At 39.9% G+C, this 17,879-nt stretch overlaps 2 protein-coding genes across 2 annotated transcripts in view; both read right to left on the bottom strand.

The window, feature by feature from the left end:
• The window catches only part of LOC144679659 (tumor protein D52-like), a 272,612-nt gene that overhangs the window by 91,299 nt on the left and 163,434 nt on the right, over positions 1-17,879 (bottom strand). The window contains exon 6 of the mRNA XM_078540259.1: positions 2,841-3,022. Within this exon, the coding sequence (XP_078396385.1) occupies positions 2,841-3,022 (182 nt within the window). The remainder of the gene's footprint in view (positions 1-2,840; positions 3,023-17,879) is intronic.
• The window catches only part of LOC144679660 (uncharacterized), a 37,431-nt gene continuing 30,671 nt past the window's right edge, over positions 11,120-17,879 (bottom strand). Inside the window, exon 2 of the mRNA XM_078540260.1 lies at positions 11,120-12,165. Within this exon, the coding sequence (XP_078396386.1) occupies positions 11,887-12,165 (279 nt within the window). The 3' untranslated portion in view covers positions 11,120-11,886. The remainder of the gene's footprint in view (positions 12,166-17,879) is intronic.

The following is a 17,879-nucleotide window of genomic DNA, read 5'->3' as shown; positions in this document are numbered from 1 at the left end:
GAAAGCTACATGGCTAGCACGTTCAAAGAGGTGGTCACACCGCAACTTCGGAGTCCGGAGGCAGAAAGCGAATGGGTGACCGCCAGGCAGCCCAAGAAAATTAAGCAGGTAGTGCAGGAGTCGCCTGGGGTTCGGCTCACCAATCGGATTTTCATTTTGGATACTGGTGAGGTCGTTGGTTCCTCAGAGGAGTGAATGTCATGAAGAGGTATTAATGCCTATAAAAATTTATTTTTAAATTGGATTTAAAATTGGACTTGTAGTAGGGTCTGTATCAATGTGTTTGTCTATGTGTGTGGCTTAATTGGATTAAAGCGGACTAGTCTGGGTGCTTTGATGTATAGTAGCTTTGATATGTTAATTAGATAAATGTAAGAAGAAGGTGATAAAGTGTAATTTGCATTTGTTGAATAAACCTTTCAAAAGAATAAGTAAAATCTTGCACCTAGCTGGGAGATGCCAAGCAATGTGTTTATATTACTAATAAAATTGGTGGAATGAAAGGATTATTATTAGGAGAGATAAAATTTAAAAACCTAGTAATACAATGGAAAACTTTCATTTAAAGGGGAAGCAAGGTGTAAACAGAAAGGATAAAAGCAGAAAGGAGTTTGCGTGTGTCAGAGGCATTTAAGACCTAACCAGTCTGTAAGCCTACAACTGTCTGCAAAGGAATCAAATTGAAAGAAACCTCATTTTGAATTGCACAGTCAAATGTGCTTTCCCTGGTGTCTGTTTAAAGTCTATGGGTTATAGTTGCTTGGTGAAGATTTACCTGGGAATGATTAATTTGGGGATTTGTTTGAAAGTTATTCTGGTAGTAATTTGCAGACATATGTGTGTGTTTAATTTGTTCTTAAATTAATAATTGTTTAATTTAGTTTTATATAAAAAACATTTTGAGGCTTGCTGGTTTTATTCCTGAATTCAGAGCTGCATCTAAAACATACCAATTGAAAATATAGGCTATGACAGTTGTTCAAGTTTCCCTCTGGGATTTAAACAACTCAGTCTTTACCAACTGCTGTGTCATGACAGTGCAGTCAGAGCCAAGTTTATGGCACCACAGGCGGCTCTGCTGTACAGGAGGGGAGAAGGAAGAGGGAAAAGAGCAGTAGTGATAGGGGATTCGTTAGTTAGGAAAACAGACAGGCATTTCTGTGGCCGTATACATGACTCCAAGATGGTATGCTGCCTCCCTGGTGCCACGGTCAAGGATCTCACGGAGTGGCTGCATGTCATTTCTCTGGGGGAGGGTGATCCGCCAGAGGTCATGGTCCACATTGATGCCAATGACCTAGGTGAAAAGGGGATGAGGTCCTGAAAGCAGACTTTAGGGAGCTAGGAAGGAGATTGAAAAGCAGGACTTCTAAAGCAGTAATCTCAGAATTACTCCCAGTCCCACGTGCAAGCTAGAAAAGAAATAGGAGAATTAAGCGAACAAACACATGGCTGGAAAGCTGGTATAGGGGGGAGGGCATCAGGTTTCTGAGGCATTGGGGCCAGTTCTGGGGAAGGTGGGACCTGTACAAGCCAGACGGTCTACACCTGAACGGGACTGGAACAAGTATCCTCACAGGGAGATTTGCTAGTGCTATTGGGGCGGTTTTAAACTAGATTGGCAGGGGGATGGGAACCTTAGGGCAAATTCAGAGCAGGGAACGGGAGATTAAGAATTAGTGAGTGACTCTGAAAGACAGGACAAGCATAGGTTAAAAGTGTACAACACAGGAATTTGGCAGTGTTAAAGGGTATATATGTAAATGCAAGGAGCATAGTAAATGAAGCCGATGAGCTGAGGGCACAGGTAGGGAAGAAGTAGAGAGCCCTAATACCGCCCTGGTGGGGGATGGAGGTGTGTGAGATTAAATGTCCATGGCAGAGAGGAGACAATTAGGACCAGGAAATTGAAAACTGTTCAAGTGGCAGAGTGTATCGGAAGATGTAGGTGGAAAGAGACTGGACAAGGGGAGAAAAAATAGAGTTGAGATAGGAAGAAATGTGTTCAGTGGGGCAGGAACAGGTTGAAATGATTGATTTACCAGGCAGTCCTATGTGTGCGATTGGGAAGAACGTAGAAGTGGGCTGTTTGGGGTTTGGGAACTAAGAAGTTGGAAGCCGTGGCGGGAAGGCTTCCAGAGGAAATAAGGTCAATGGCAGTTCTAGAAGCAATGGCTTGATGTTTGGTGGTGGGGCCACAGTCCAGGGGGTGATAGGGAGAAGTGTTGGAGAGTTGGTATTCTGCATCTGCTGAGCAAAACTCTTGGCAAGCTTTGATGACAATGTTACTTTTTTAAATTCTCCAACTATGAAAACAGAATGCCAGTGGGTAATCTGTAGATGTGTGCATTTTGTTTTAACATGCCTCCTAACCAAAAAGTTGCAGAGTTAAGTTGTAAAATTGCAATCAACTGAATACACTTCCTTTATTTGGCAAAGAGTAAACACAAGAATTAGTAATCAAGATGTCCTCTATTCCCAAGTAAGGTGAATGAAAAATTTCCAAGATAAATCTTTACTTGCTAAACAAGTTAATTTTTAAACTACTGCAGATGTAGTCATTCACAGTAAAATGGACTGAAAGGTAAGGAATGAGCTCTTTCAGGTGTCCTCAAAAAATGTATGTGTCAACTGAACATTTTTCACCACCAGCACTAAGTTACACTTCTTAAGCTTTTGTGAATAAAATGATCCTGAGAACATGTTAGCATTTATTTTATCTTTACCAAAATTGATTTGAAATGATTTATTTTACTGGCAATAAACAGGTAACAGTGAAAATATTTAATGTTTAACCAATAAACCATTGATCTTATAATTAGAATCACTAAGCCACTTACTCTCCATCTACTGCTGGCCTTCTGCACACACAATGAAACTTTCCACCGAAGTCAATATAAAGATCATCACCCACTATATGGAAGATTTTACCAACGACTATTTTATCTTTGGAAGGGCCCATCTGTGTCAGAGGAGAGTGTCTCAATAATGATGCAAATGACTCCGCCTTCTGGGAAGTCACCTAAAAAAAAAACAAATATTTTTTTAAAATTATTATATTGGAGGCTTGTTATTAATACAATTCCAATTTAATCCACTCTTTCAGGTCATATTTTACAATACTTTGTCTATGTAACTAACTTCAGCAAAAAGAAAATTGGCCCTGATTTTGCAGTAGGAATCATGATCATAAAACTGTCAGCTAATGCTTTCATTACTCCTCTGAAACTGACAGAAACTTCTAGAATCTGCACAGGCCCAGTCAAATGCAGAAATCTAAGAGTTGTTTTCAGTGATTCCTGTCCTTCTCCAGAGATTGCGCTTGTGAAATCCCCCAGGTGCTGCAATCAAAAAGAAACTGCTGAACTGATAAGAACCTGCTCTCTTATGTTAATAAACTTGCAGTAAAAACCCTTTAAAAAGTTGCACCCCAGTGAATGAGGTTTAGGAGTGTTTTTAACGACATACTTGGTTCATAATTACTGCTCCTGAAAAATTAATTTATATTTGTGGAATTTAAAATGTCTCCATCATGGAAAACGATTACATTTTTATTTTTTTAAGTTCTATATTTTCAGCTTCTACTTTATGTCCCAAACACTATATCTTGCTATCTGGTAAATTTTGATTAAAGAGAGTCAGTAGATTTTACCTCCTGCTTTGCTGTCTATGAAAATATTTCAATGTGATTGGCTGCTTATCCTGCTTGACGACATCATTGTTGCTGGGTGCCTGGAGATCCCCGTGGCTTGGCATTGGATTCAAACTGATGTCAGGAAAGGAGAAATCCATGCCACAGAGATAAACTAGACCTCTGTGGGCAGCTTTCTTTGAGGCCAGCAACGAGTGCCATCACTTCGCCATTGACCGTGAACCCCAGGCCAAAGGTGTAACTAAAGATCTAAATAAAGTGTATAATTCCTGCTACCACCAATAAAGCAGTCAGAGCAGTGGACTTCAAATCTTTTGAGTGAGTATTCCATTCCATCTGCAGAGAGAAGGCACCAACCAAACAGGCCAAATGACATCCTGCTATGCTACAACCATTCTATGTTTCTATTAGCAGGCTCCAAGGGACCCTTTCTATTCTAACTTCCAAAAATAATGTTAGCGAGACAATTTACTGGAATACAGCAAGAAAAACAATGTGCTCCTAGGTCTGCAATTGCAGAAAATTAAGAAGTTTGGGGACAGACTGGCTAAAATCTAGCAGCCTTGGAGAATCTTTGAATTGTCTCATGGTCTCTGAGATGACCTGTGTATGATCTAGAGAAATAAAGACTTCTGCAAATCTTCACATAATAATCATTCCAATAAAGTGCATTTTATTTTGTATGTAAAAAAATCTTTGTTCAAGCCAAAGTCAGTCCTAGAAAAGTAGTAAGTCAACATTTGTTTGTCTCAAGCACTTCTATAAATACCTATGGAAATCTTCATTGAAAATAAACAAAATCTTGGCAAATTTCTGGCTTTAACATTCAACTCTGGTGATAATCATTTAATAGCTGTAATTTACTACACACGGCAAATGCCACTATACATTTCTTTTGTACATTACTGCAATTGTGCTGCATTACTAGTCTGATTTCTAAATTGGCAGAGTGAGAAGCCAGCAATGCTGAAGTTATACTGAAGGCAGAGCATGATTGTGAACTGCACACTACCCACCAGGGGTAAGCTCTATGAATTCATGCTTACATATATGTATAGAACTTTACACCAAAGTTTTTAAAATTAGGAAAGCATCAGCAAGAGTTTCCACTTTCTCATAACATTAAAAACCTTGCAGTGAGTTTACAAGGTTCTCAAGTCCAACAAATTAACCAAGCATTTTTTTTCTAAAAATTCTGACTTTAGAGAATATTGGAGTTATACTGCAAAGGGGGACAAGTTCAAGAAACAGCAACTTATATTTATGTAGCACTTTTATTGTAATAAAATGTTCCAAGGTGCTTCACATAAAACAAAATTTGATACCGAGCCAGATAAGGAGATATTAGGTCAGATGACAAAAAACTTGATCAAAGAGGTAAGTTTAAGGAGTGTCTTAAAAGAGGAAAGCAAGGTAGAGGCACAGAGAGGTGTAGAGAGAGTAATTCAGAGCCCAGGTTTAGGCAACTGATAGAGCAATTAAACGTGGGAATGCTCAAGAGGCCAGAATTAGAGGAGAGCAGATATCATGAAGGGTGGTGGGGTGGAGGAGTTAGAGATAGGGAGTGGTGAGGCCATGGAGGGATTTGAAAACAAGGATGAGAAGCAACAAGATGTTGCTTGACTGGGAACCAATGTAGGTCAGCAAGCACAGGGGTAATCGGGGATATGCATAAATTTGCAATACAGCATAACACTACAGAAAATGACAGGAACTTTAGATATTTCAGATATTTTGTTATTTTACAACAGCTTCTGTTAGCTAAGTGAGAAATACTAATTTATCTATTCACAATCGCTTTTATTTTTAATATTTTTATTTTTAAAAAATACATTTGACTTGCTGCCTGAAACATATGGTCTCTCAGAGCATTATTTGCTTGTCAGCCATCAAGGTCCAGATTTTTTGTTACTGGTGTCCATGTTGGCATATTGTTCACCTGGAGTGTGCTCGGTCCATGACCACTACTAGGTAATATTTCAGTTCGTAGAAAGCATGGATATATCTTTGGAAGAAGTCCTTCCTACTATGCAAATAAAATCTTGAAAATTCCAAAATCCTTAAATTAATACATCCACATTAAAAGCTTTGTTGTAGCTTGAATTCTTATGGCACTATACATTTAGCCACAAGAAAACCTCGTCAACAATCATTCCTGGGTAACAAGGCCCTCATCAAGTTGATATGGTACTTTAATAGAAGACAGTTTATCCAGAATGTTATACCGATATGAAGTTGTCTTACACTTCACAAAAAGGAGGATTGGTCGATTATAATTGAAAATGTTTAATGACATTTATTCTCTTATGATCCATGACAAAAACAATGATCCATGCTGTAGTATAGCTAAAATTAGAGTTACTTGCCCGATATGCTTACAGCATCATCCAATAGTCAACAGTACGACCATTGCACACTTTTAGCAAGTACTGGGATTACTAGAACAACAGGCAGACAGAACTATTTAACCTAAAAAGCATGAATGGTTAAAGGGTAAAAGACAGTTTTAATATCAAGAGTCAAAAACATTTCACACGACACTTTTTGAGATAACTTGCCTTATTTATCAAACCTGATGTCTTTAAGTATCCAAACATTCCAAATCCTATGATAAACAGCACTGACATCAATTTAATAGTACAGTATGGAATATGCACCAAACAAGAGTCACAATACCTGCTTCAATCCATGTGCCTTGTGAAATCTATTGCTACACAAAAGAACTTCTCTCTGGTAATGCAAATTAGAGATCTAATTGCATTTAATACTCTTATTATGTTTTCCTGTTTACTAAAAGGTTATATTTGTGAGAAGCTTCTGTTTAATTTGACAGGATAGCTTCTCAAGTTTTTCTTTTATTCTCATGCTGACTGCTTGAATCACTCATTAGAGCTAAAAGGGGATAAAGTTTCAGTATTTGGCAAGAAATGGAGGGAAAAAAATACCTTGCTCTTTTCGTAACTGTTCGGGCATCATCTGTCCTCAACGAGTATACGGAGTAAGAATTTATTGTGCAAATTTCTCAAATACATAACGGTAACATTAAATAGGATTTTCATTCCTATTGGTACTCCATGAACTATTTCTGCACTTCGATGTGCTGAAACACTAAACCAATGGTAATATTTCAGCGATAATTACTAAACAATTTCCTTGTATAAAATCATAAGTTGTCTGTTTTGAATTTCTGATTTATTATTTGTTGTTTCATTGAAAAGTAGAGTGTTCATTGCTTGCTATGAGAAATAACTTAAAGATTGGAATCACAGAAAATTCAATGGGATCTCAATTTGAAACCAAATCAAATCAATGGGAGAAATGGCTCGTGTCTCTCAACTTGGGTTTCAAGGCAAAGTGTCTACAGTCTCAACACAGTTCCTGACTCACATCACAAACTATCAGAATCCTGCACACAATGGCACTAAGTTGGCTATCTCACTTACAAAGGCTACGAAGGAGCAATAACCCCATTTGGAGAAGGACTTTCATTCAATAGCTTGTTCTGCTAATATTTCTATGCTCCCAATTTTCAGCTGGTCAATACTGTGGTACTATATTGGAATGTTGATAATGCTAACTGTGTCAAAGCATTCCCTTCACCAGCACTGGCATCCCTCACATTGATGAGCATTAATAACAGCAACAGTATATAAAAACATAAATTTAAAAAGGAAAAAAAGGTTTACATTTATAATACCATTCACACACTAAGGATGTCCCAAAGCGGTTTACAGCCAATCAAGTACATTTTTTAAAATTACTGTTGTCATGTAGGAAATGCCAATTCATGCACAGCAAAATTCCCCAAAAAGCAATGTGATGACAACCAGATAAACTGCTTTCATGATGTTTGTTAATAAATATCAACTGAGACATCAGGTAGAGCTCCCATGACCTGTTTCAAATAGTACAATGAGATTTTTTACATCCACCTGAGAAAGAAGACATTTCGACCAAAAGATGGCACCTCCTACAGTGCAGCACACTCTCAATATTTCACTGGAGTATCAGCCTAAATCACGACTTAAGTCTCTTGAGTGGAACAAATCCACAACCTTCTGACTCAGGGAAGAGTGCTACCACTGAGTCATGGCCAACACCATACTTAAATTTAACTTATTGTAACTGTCTATACTACAAGTTTCATAAAATACTACAGATAACTAACTAAAACAAAAAAAATTATGCCACAAATATAACTCTCGTATGTAAACAACTATAAATTTAGAAATCTAAACTTTGGCCAACATTCAAATCCAAAGGGTTATATAGAACAACTTGCATTAGTTTTCACTTGAAATGGTACAGGAAGCACTGAGCAAACAAAATACAGGTACTGGACCCCTTATCCAGTGTCCCGAAATGCAGAAGGACCCAATAACCAGCTACATTCGAATCTGGCGCCTGGTAATAATTTGAACTCACCAAGGAAATAGGAAGGAATTTTGAAGGAAATAGGGAGAGTACAGGGCCAACATATTCCAGTAAAGATAAAGGGTAGGACCAACAAATCCAGGGATTGGATAAAGAGAAAAAGGGAGGCTTATGGCAGATGCCGAGGGCTCAAAACAGCGGAAGCCCTGGAGGCGTATAGAATGTGTAGGGGGAACTTAAAAAGGAAATTAGGAGAGCAAAAAGGGCGCATTAAAAACATTGGCAGGTAAAATAAAGGAAAATCCAAAGTTATTTTACAAGTACATTAAAAGTAAGAGGATAACTAGGGAAAGAGTAGGGCCCATTAAGGACCATAGTGGTAATTTGTGTGTGGAGCCAGAAGACGTAGGTAAGGTTCTAAATGAATACTTTGTGTCGGTGTTCATAAGTGAGAGGGACGATGTGGATATGGAAATCAGGCAGAAGGGCTGTGATATAATTAAAGAAATTAGCATAGAAAGGGAGGAGGTTCTAAGTGGTCTGGCAAGCTTAAAAGTAGATAAATCTCCAGGCCTGGATGAAATGTATCCCAGGCTGTTGAGTGAGGCAAGGGAGGAGATAGCAAGGGTGCTGGCAACAATTTTCAATACCTCTCTGTATACTGGAGAGGTGCCAGAGGACTGGAGGACAGCCAATGTGATACTGCTATTCAAGAAGGGAGGAAGGGATAAACCAGGGAACTACAGGCCAGTCAGTCTAACCTCAGTGGTGGGGAAACTATTGGAAGCAATTCTGAGGGACACAATTAATCTATGCTTGGAGAGGCAGGGATTAATCAAGGACAGTCAGCATGGCTTTTGTTAAGGGGAGGTCCTGTCTGACCTATTTGATTGAATTTTTCGATGAGGTGACCGGGTCTGTAGATGAGGGCAATGCATTTGACATAGTCTACCTGGGACTTCAGCAAGGCTTTTGATAAGGTCCCGCATGGGAGGCTGATAACGAAGGTAAGAGCCCATGGGATCCAAGGCAATTTGGCAAATTGGATCCAGAATTAGCTGAGTGGCAGGAAGCAGAGGGTGATGGTCGAGTAGTGTTTTTCTGAGTGGATGCCTGTGTCCAGTGGGGTTCCACAGGGATCATTATTGGGTCCCTCACTGTTTGTGGTATACATAAAAGATTTGGACTTGAACGTAGGAGGATTGATCAGTAAGTTCTCGGATGACACGAAAATTGGTGGGGTGGTAAATAGTGAGGAGGATAGCCTTAAATTACAGGAGGATATGGACTGGCTGGTCAGATGGGCTGATCAGTGGCAAATGGAATTTAATCCGGATAAGTGTGAGGTGATGCATTTGGGCAGGACAAACAAGGCATGGGAATACACGATGAATGGTAGGACCCTGGGAAGTACCAAGGATCAGAGGGACCTTGGTGTACATGTCCACCGGTCCCTTAAGGTAGCAGGACAGGTAGACAGGGTGGTTAAGAAAGCATATGGGATTCTTGCCTTTATTAGCCAAGGCACAGAATTAAAGAGCAGGGAGGCTATGCTGGAAAGGAATAAAACGCTGTTTAGGCCACTGCTAGAGTATTGCATGCAGTTCTGGAATCTGCATTATAGGAAGGATGTGTTTGCACTAGAGAGAGTGCAGAGGAGATTTACCAGGATGTCACCTGGGCTGGAGAGTTTTAGTTATGAGGAGAGATTGGATGGTTGGGGTTATTTCCCTGGAGCAAAGGAGATTGAAGGGGGACATGATTGAGGTGTATAAAATTATGAGGGGCATAGATAGGGGAGACAGGAAGGAACTTTTCACCCTGGTGGAGGGAGCAATAACCAGGGGGCATAGATTTAAGGTAAGGGGCAAGAGGTTTAGAGGGGATGTGAGGAAGAATTTTTTCACCCAGAGTGTGGTGGGAATCTGGAACTCACTGCCTGAAAGGGTGGTAGAGGCAGAAGCCCTCATAACATTTAAGAAGTATTTGGATGTGCACTTGTGATGCCATGGCATTCAAGGCTATGGGCCTAGTGCTGTAAAATGGGATTAGAATAGTTAGGTATTTGTTTGACCAGTGCAAACCTGATGGGCCAAAGGGCCTTTTTCTGTGCTGTAGACCTCTAAGGCTCTATAAGGTGCTCCTTAGGCAGCACCTTCCTAACCCACGACTGCTACCATCTAGAAGGGCAAGGGCAGCAGACACATGGGAACACCACCACCTTGAAGTTTCCCTCCAAGCCACTCACCAACCTGACTTGGAACTATATCGCTGTTTCTTCACTGTTGCTGGGTCAAAATCCTGGAACCCCCTCCCTAACAACACTGTAGGTGTACCTACACCACATGGACTGCAGCAGTTCAGGAAGGCAGCTCACCACCACCTTCTCAAGGGCAATTAGGGATGAGCAATAAATACTGGCCTAGCCAGCGATGCCCACATCCTGTAAATGAATAAAAGGGAAACCCCATTTATTCTTTAATCCTCATACTTTACTTTATGCATTGTAAGCACATGCTAGCCTTTGGACCCAAGTCCGCAAAATTCCCAAATCCGACACACGTTTGGTCCCGAGTTTCCTGATTATGGGATCCAGTACCTGTAGAATACAATGGGGTAGATTTTTGACTTCACCACATAGGCTGTAATCTGGCAGGACAAACCATCCAGCCTTTCTAAAACTCACATAGTTGGTATTCCAACAATTGTAATGACATGAGAATCAGGAAAGTTCTATAAAGAGCAGGTGATGTGCTCTGGCAGATTTCCACCCATTTGGTGAAAATGAAAATCTATTCCAATGTCATTCTAGTAAGGAGCATGGGAGGCAGCCTTCTTGTACCCAAGCTCACACTACTCTTGTTTGGTTAAAGAAAGGAGCTCCCTTGAAAGGTCAACCGGAATGGGGATGGGGGGCAGAAACTGAATTTAAAAAATACTATCAAAACGTATGACTTGGATTCAAGGTACATTTGCTAATCCTAAAACAGCAGCCTCAAGAATTAGAACAGTTTGTGCCGAATGTTCTGTCCAGTTTTGCAATGACTACATAAGCTAACAAAATGTATTGATATGAATTATTGTATAGCAATTTAAAAACAAATGAGGAGCATTTCTCCCACATAAAACAGTAAAATATTTTATGAGACATCTTAAGTTTCTCTAATTTTACTTTAGAATACACATCAAGAGAGCAATAAAGAAAAGTTGCTCTGAAGTGCTATGCCACAGACTAGTAGCATGCATGTTTGTGGCAATGATTCCCCACACTGATCTCCCAATTTTGATTGTGTCGCCAGTGAAAAACATCAGAGACCAAGAAATTTTTTGGTTTTGGGGAATGGGAAATATAATGTAGTAAAGCCTCTAGTAAAACTGCACACAAAGGGATATTGTAGAAAGGCTTTACATTTTCATCTCTCTGTAGCTAAAATATACTTTCGTCTGCATTAGATTATTGTTTTGACTCCTTTACTATTAACAGTGCCAGAGGGGTTAACAACCTTGATTCATGAACAAAATGGCCAGCCTTTTCAAAAAGGCCACTGCTAGTTTCTCAGTACAGCTAGGGATGAACAATAAATGAGACATTGTCAATGTTTCCCATATTTCAAGAAAAAATATTTTAAAAACACATTTGACAAGATTGGGTGATTGGGTGTCAAAAGGAAACTGCATATGTAGTAGTCATCTGTGACTGGTTCCAGTTGAAAGAAAATAGATTTTAACATGCTAACATTGGGTTAACTGTACAGATATCCAAATGCATCCGTTTATTGGTATCCTTGATGATCACACGGGGGCTGTACAATTGTCAATAATCCGGATTCCCCGATGGAGGGAAGGTCACAATGAAGCAGCTAAATATGGTTGGACTGAGAATATTTCAATGAAGAATTCCTACAGTGTAGTCCAGGCACTACAAGACTGACTTTCAACAAACAGCAACTAACTTCTTTTGCCTCAGCTACGGTTCGAGCCATTGGAGAATCTTGCTCTTGGCCCTCATTGACTTCAGTTTTACTAGGGTCCTTGGTGTCATTTTGGTTGAATGCTATCTTAATATTCTCCCTTCTGGCACTCAGCTCTTCTATCCACATCCGGATTAAGGTTGTGACAAGGCCTGGGGCCAAGCAGGTCTAGAGGAACCCAAGTAGATTATTGGTGTTATTTGGTGGCACTGTTGATAACTCCTTCCATCATTTTCCTGATGAGTAGAAACAGACTAGTGATTGACTAGTTAGATTTATCCTGCTTTTTGTAAAGAGGGCATAACTGAGCAATTTTGCACATCACCAATGTCATGGTTGCACTGCAATAGTTTGGCTCAAGAGGCAAATAGTTCTATTGTGCAGGTCCATAGTATTATATACTATACTTACTATAAATACATTGCTTTGTATTAAATTTTGCTCATCTGCCTGTCCTACGTATTATAATTTAAATCTCAGAGTATATGTTAAATCCACTTCCCAAAGACAAAGAGAATCATGAGGCTGCATAGATACATTTTAGTTAGTTCGTGTACAGTGATAAAGATCTCTGAACAATCCCTAAACATTCTGTTGTTTATCCACATAATGGGCATTTTAAAGCACATTCTGGATTATAGGGAAGACTATTTCCACTTACAGGAAGGGTTGGTGATGCAGAACCTGAGCTGGTGGGTGAGGGGTGGGGGGCGGGGTGGCGTGGGGGAAAGGGAGATAATAAATTTGCATTTCAAATTTTCTAAAGTCGTCATTAAACAAATGGTATTACAGATGGGTTTATGAAATCCTATATCTTATGTTAACGGTAAGGTAATAATATTGCTTTATGCAATATTTTGCTCGAGTAATTTTGGCCTAATGGCGAACTGCTTAAGTAACATTGGAACGGTGGTAAATATCAGAATCCAGAATGGCAGCAATTAGCATTAAACTTATCACTGCCTTCTACTGACTGAAATGGTTGTAATCCAGGCATTTTATCCATGTTCAACCTTCACCCACTTAATGTCTGAAAGCATAACAGTTTCCGAAAATGTCCATAGAAGGTGCCCAGCGCTCCAATGGCTGGACATCTTGCTTAAGATGGTGCAAAGCAGACTGTTACTAACAATAAGTGAATTTGTGCCTAAACTGAACAGTTATAAAATTAAGTGATGGAAGTCCGCAACTTCACCAGGAAATAAATGACTCGCTTGCTAAATAAATGATGAGGCTACAGGCAAAGCTACTTGTGACCCATATGGAGCCATTTTGTCAAGTAAATTTAGCAATTCTGATAAGCATACAATTAAATTATACTATACTTTACGTAGCTTTATAAATCTAAAATGAGTTAACTTCTGTAGCTTCTTAGAAGCAATTAGATAAGACTCTCTACATGAGAAAATTATCAAAATTATAAAACATACAATTTAATCACCCTCAGTTTTAAAAAAAATGTATTAATACACTAAACAATAAATATAAAAGAGTAGTGGAGAAAAAGATGATGCAATGATGTTTTTCCACTCTAAGTCCCTTGCTATTTGTGGTATATATAAACGATTTAAACTTGAATGTTGGAGGGTTGATCAGTAAGTTCGCGGATGACACGAAAGTTGGTGGGGTGGTAAATAGTGAGGAGGATAGCCTTAGATTACAGGAGGATATAGACTGGCTGGTCAGATGGGCTGATCAGTGGCAAATGGAATTTAATCCAGATAAGTGTGAGGTGATGCACTTAGGCAGGACAAACAAAGCACGGGAATACACGATGAATGGTAGGACCCTGGGAAGTACCAAGGATCAGAGGGACCTTGGTGTGCATGTCCATCGGTCCCTTAAGGTAGCGGGACAGGTAGACAAGGTGGTTAAGAAGGCATATGGGATTCTTGCCTTTATTAGCTGAGGCATAGGATATAAGAGCAGGGAGGTTATGCTGAAACTCTGTAAAACGCTGGTTAAGCCACAGCTAGAGTATTGCGTGCAGTTCAGGAATCCGCATTATAGGAAGGATGTGATTACACTAGAGAGAGTGCAGAGGAGATTTACCAGGATGTCACCTGGGCTGGAGAGTTTTAGTTATGAGGAGAGATTGGATGGACTGGGGTTATTTTCCCTGGAGCAGAGGGGGGACATGATTGAGGTGTATAAAATTATAAGGGGCATAGATAGGGGAGACAGGAAGGAACTTTTCACCCTGGTGGAGGGAGCAATAACCAGGGAGCATAGATTTAAGGCAAGGGGCAGGAGGTTTAGAGGGGATGTGAGGAAGAAATCTTTCACCCAGAGGGTGATGGGAATCTGGAACTCAATGCCTGAAAGGGTGGTAGAGGCAGAAGCCCTCATAACATTTAAGAAGTATTTGGATGTGCACTTGCGATGCTATGGCAGACAAGGCTATGGACCTAGTGCTGTAAAATGGGATTAGAATAGTTAGGTACTTGTTTGACCAGTGCAGACTCGATGTGCCGAAGGGCCTTTTTCTGTGCTGTCGACCTCTATGACTTTATGAGGTACCTTGATCATTTCTGTAACCATATGCTGTGTAGATACTATCCATTAAAAATCTGAGCACAATTTGGACTTCCTGCAAGTCTAACACTTACTTCCCATAATGTTTTTTCTATCATTTATTATACTTGCTTCTAATGCTACTGCGAATTCCCAATTATTTTGTGACACTATTCTCCATAGCGCACCTGCCCAAAGCCTGTGTGTAAAGCACGCCACTTATCTGATGTTTGGTTCGCAATTGTATATGAAGTGATGCCTGGTTCTTTCCATTACCTCTCTACATTTCTAACTGCTGGTGGCCTTTAATCCCTCAACTCTCTGCAATGCCTCCTACCACCTGTTATAGCACCACTGCTGGTCGTGATTCCCCCCCATCATTCTCTCCTGCTGTCCTGATTCTCCCACTCACTATTCCCTCCCAATCCCATAAATGCTCTATTGCTACATCCTTGATCATGACCTCAGAATCAGCTTTGTTATTTTATAAATACCGAACCTCAAATTACAACAGCAATCTAAAGTCAGTTCCCAAAAACTGCAACATGGTGGCTTTTACAGGAGTAGGAAGAGGTGGCTGGCAACAACTTTCCCATCACTTAGCAAAGATCCACATGTAGGGAGCAAAGATCTACACGCTGAGCAAAGATCCACACACAGGGAGGCAATGGCATAGTGGCATTGTTGCTAGACTAATAATGCTCTGGGGACCCGGGTTCAAATCCTGCCACGGCAATTCAAATTTGAATTTGAATTCAATAGAAATCTGGAAATAAAAGTCCAATGAAACCATTGTCGATTGTTGTAAAAACCCATTTGGTTCACTCGTGCTCTTCAGGGAAAGAAATCTGCTGTCCTTACCCGGTCTGGGACTCCACGTGACTTCAGACCCTCAGCAATGTGCTCTTAGCTACCCGCTGAACAAGGGCAATTAGGGATGGCAATAAATGCTGGCCTAGCAATGCCCGCATCCAATGAATTAAAAAACATTGTTAGCATAACTAACATCCAAGCCGACCCCACTCAATGCTCAGAAAAAAACCACTCTCCCCAGTCGTAACAGACCCTGTACCTTTTTCCTATACTGCATTCCTGGAATCACCACCATCATATGCAGGCCTCCAATTCTCCTGGATACTAGGATATTGTCTGCAGTTCCCAAGTTCCCCACAGCCACAGATCCTAGATTCCGCCAGAGAACTCCATGTCCCTCCTCCCACTCACCCCACCGTCAGAAATCTTTCCTCAGTACTGCCACATCTAGCAATGCTCCCACAATCTGCCACCATCTTGATGTTCCAATGTCAAAAGGTTACTCTTTACCACTGCTGCATCCTAGCATAATACACTCTCAACACATCATTCCTAATACTCCCATGCCCTGAAACTCCACTTACTATTACTTACCAACTGTGAACAATGCCAAAGGTGATCCACCAGTTATTTAATAAATATGCCATGGTCATTTAATAGCAAAATTACAGTTTATGAATTAAATATAGTTAGCATTTACATTCAACTGCTAATGTGAAGATATCGACCTGGCTGAGATTCAATAAGAGCAAGAGTCATCAACTGTTTAGAGATCCCAAATCATAAATGTAGAAAATTTCAAGACTGACAAATGTACCACCTGCTGCATCTCCCATCTTTTCAGAGGCAACACATATAGTCAAGTAGAAAAAGATTAGTCACTTGGTAGTACAGAATTTGAGTACTGCTGAAAAAGGAGACATGCTGTCAAAGTTTTTCACCTTGAACTCATCAGGAAGATGCAATACCAAATTTCAAAGGGAACAAATTATAATGCTTAAGAAAAGGGTGCTGATTGGTTGGCACGTGCACTCTGATTGGTCACGATGATGGTGTGGAGAATGCACAAGGGAACAGTTATCCCCCAAGCTTCTCGTCTAAATTCAAAAAAAGGGCAAGTTGACTCTGATTGGTCAAGGTGTTGCCATAGGGAATGCACCAGGGAACCGTTGCCCCCATACTTTTGTTTAATTGAAAAAGGTGCAATGCTTGGAAATATTCTGTTTGCAGAGGACAGGGCCCTGTGTATGAATATATGTAGCTTCCAGCCACCTTAAGTAGGTCATATTGCGAGCCCAACTGATAATCTTAAATTGGCTGTTAGTGTAATTCTTAGCACACTCAGGATTGCTCAGTAAGTACTGTTCAATCATGCAATCACATCTAATGTCGGATGCTATGTTCTAAATTTTGCGAGCACAGACTGGTTGACTACGGTCAGTACTCTGTCTGTTGCGAACAGCCGAAGCAACGTGTTGTTTGATACGATCCACCTGTCTTTGGGATGTATGGCCCACATACTTGCACCACACTGACACTAAAATTCATATACCACATTACTCATTTGTGCAGTAGGCAGAACGTCTTCTTGGGTTAACAGCAGCATCCTGTTAGTGGAGAATACCATTCGTATTGCTGCAGCATAGTAGCAGCATTATACAGCTAGCTTCATCTGTTACTCTTTCTTGGTATTTTGAGATAGACTGGACACTTTTTAGTACCAAAAGTGGCAACCTTAGGCTTATTTATGAGTTTGCATGATATACAAGATTACAAGGAAAAGAATAGTCAGAGATATAGTAAGCTTAATAATGTTCTCCAAAGGGAATAATATGGGAACATTAGATTTCAACAGACATGAAAGAAGCAAATGATTGTAGTGTGAAACCTGAGAAACACCATCATCAACTTGGAATGTAAGATGCTAAAGCTAAACATGTGCATCTGCAGTGCCGTACATTGACTACATGAAATCTGAACCAGGCTAAACCAGAGAGGGAAGGATAAACTTGTGTTATGACTGCAAGGAATTTGTATTTTTAATTTCTGCATACTTTCTGGTTTCTAGAAATTCCAGAAGTAGTAAACCTCCCCATCAGGCATTCGTCCATAACTTAATTCTCGATAATCTGGTTTGGTTCAAATTTAAAGATGCTAGCAAGATATCACTAAAAATGTACCATTTTCTCTTTTTAAATCCACAATTTCAATTGGCCTTCATAACAGCAACAGATCTTATCACAGGGACAGACATCGCATTATCTTTCTACTTGCATGAAATTTTCACACTTTTAAGATTGTATATGGATTATATAGAGTATGAGTGAAGAGAGAGAATTTAGGCTTTCTATTCTGCTGCTCAAACATTCAAAGAAGCAGCTTTCCTCCATGTTTCCCACAGCGAATTCTGTAACAGAATTAGAAATAATGTAACTGTTAGGCACAATGGCAGATGAACATCCAAATCCCTTAACAATTTCACAGAGAAATATTGATTCAATTGCTATATTGACTTGGATGTTGCTGAAAAAAAAATGGCGCTTTTAACAATGTAT

This window comes from Cetorhinus maximus, chromosome 4 (genome assembly GCF_964194155.1).
Source record: "Cetorhinus maximus chromosome 4, sCetMax3.hap1.1, whole genome shotgun sequence".
NCBI classification, from domain to species: Eukaryota; Metazoa; Chordata; class Chondrichthyes; order Lamniformes; family Cetorhinidae; genus Cetorhinus; species Cetorhinus maximus.
The sequence above is the reverse complement of the archived record's forward strand: the minus strand, read 5'-3'. Positions and strand labels throughout refer to the sequence as shown.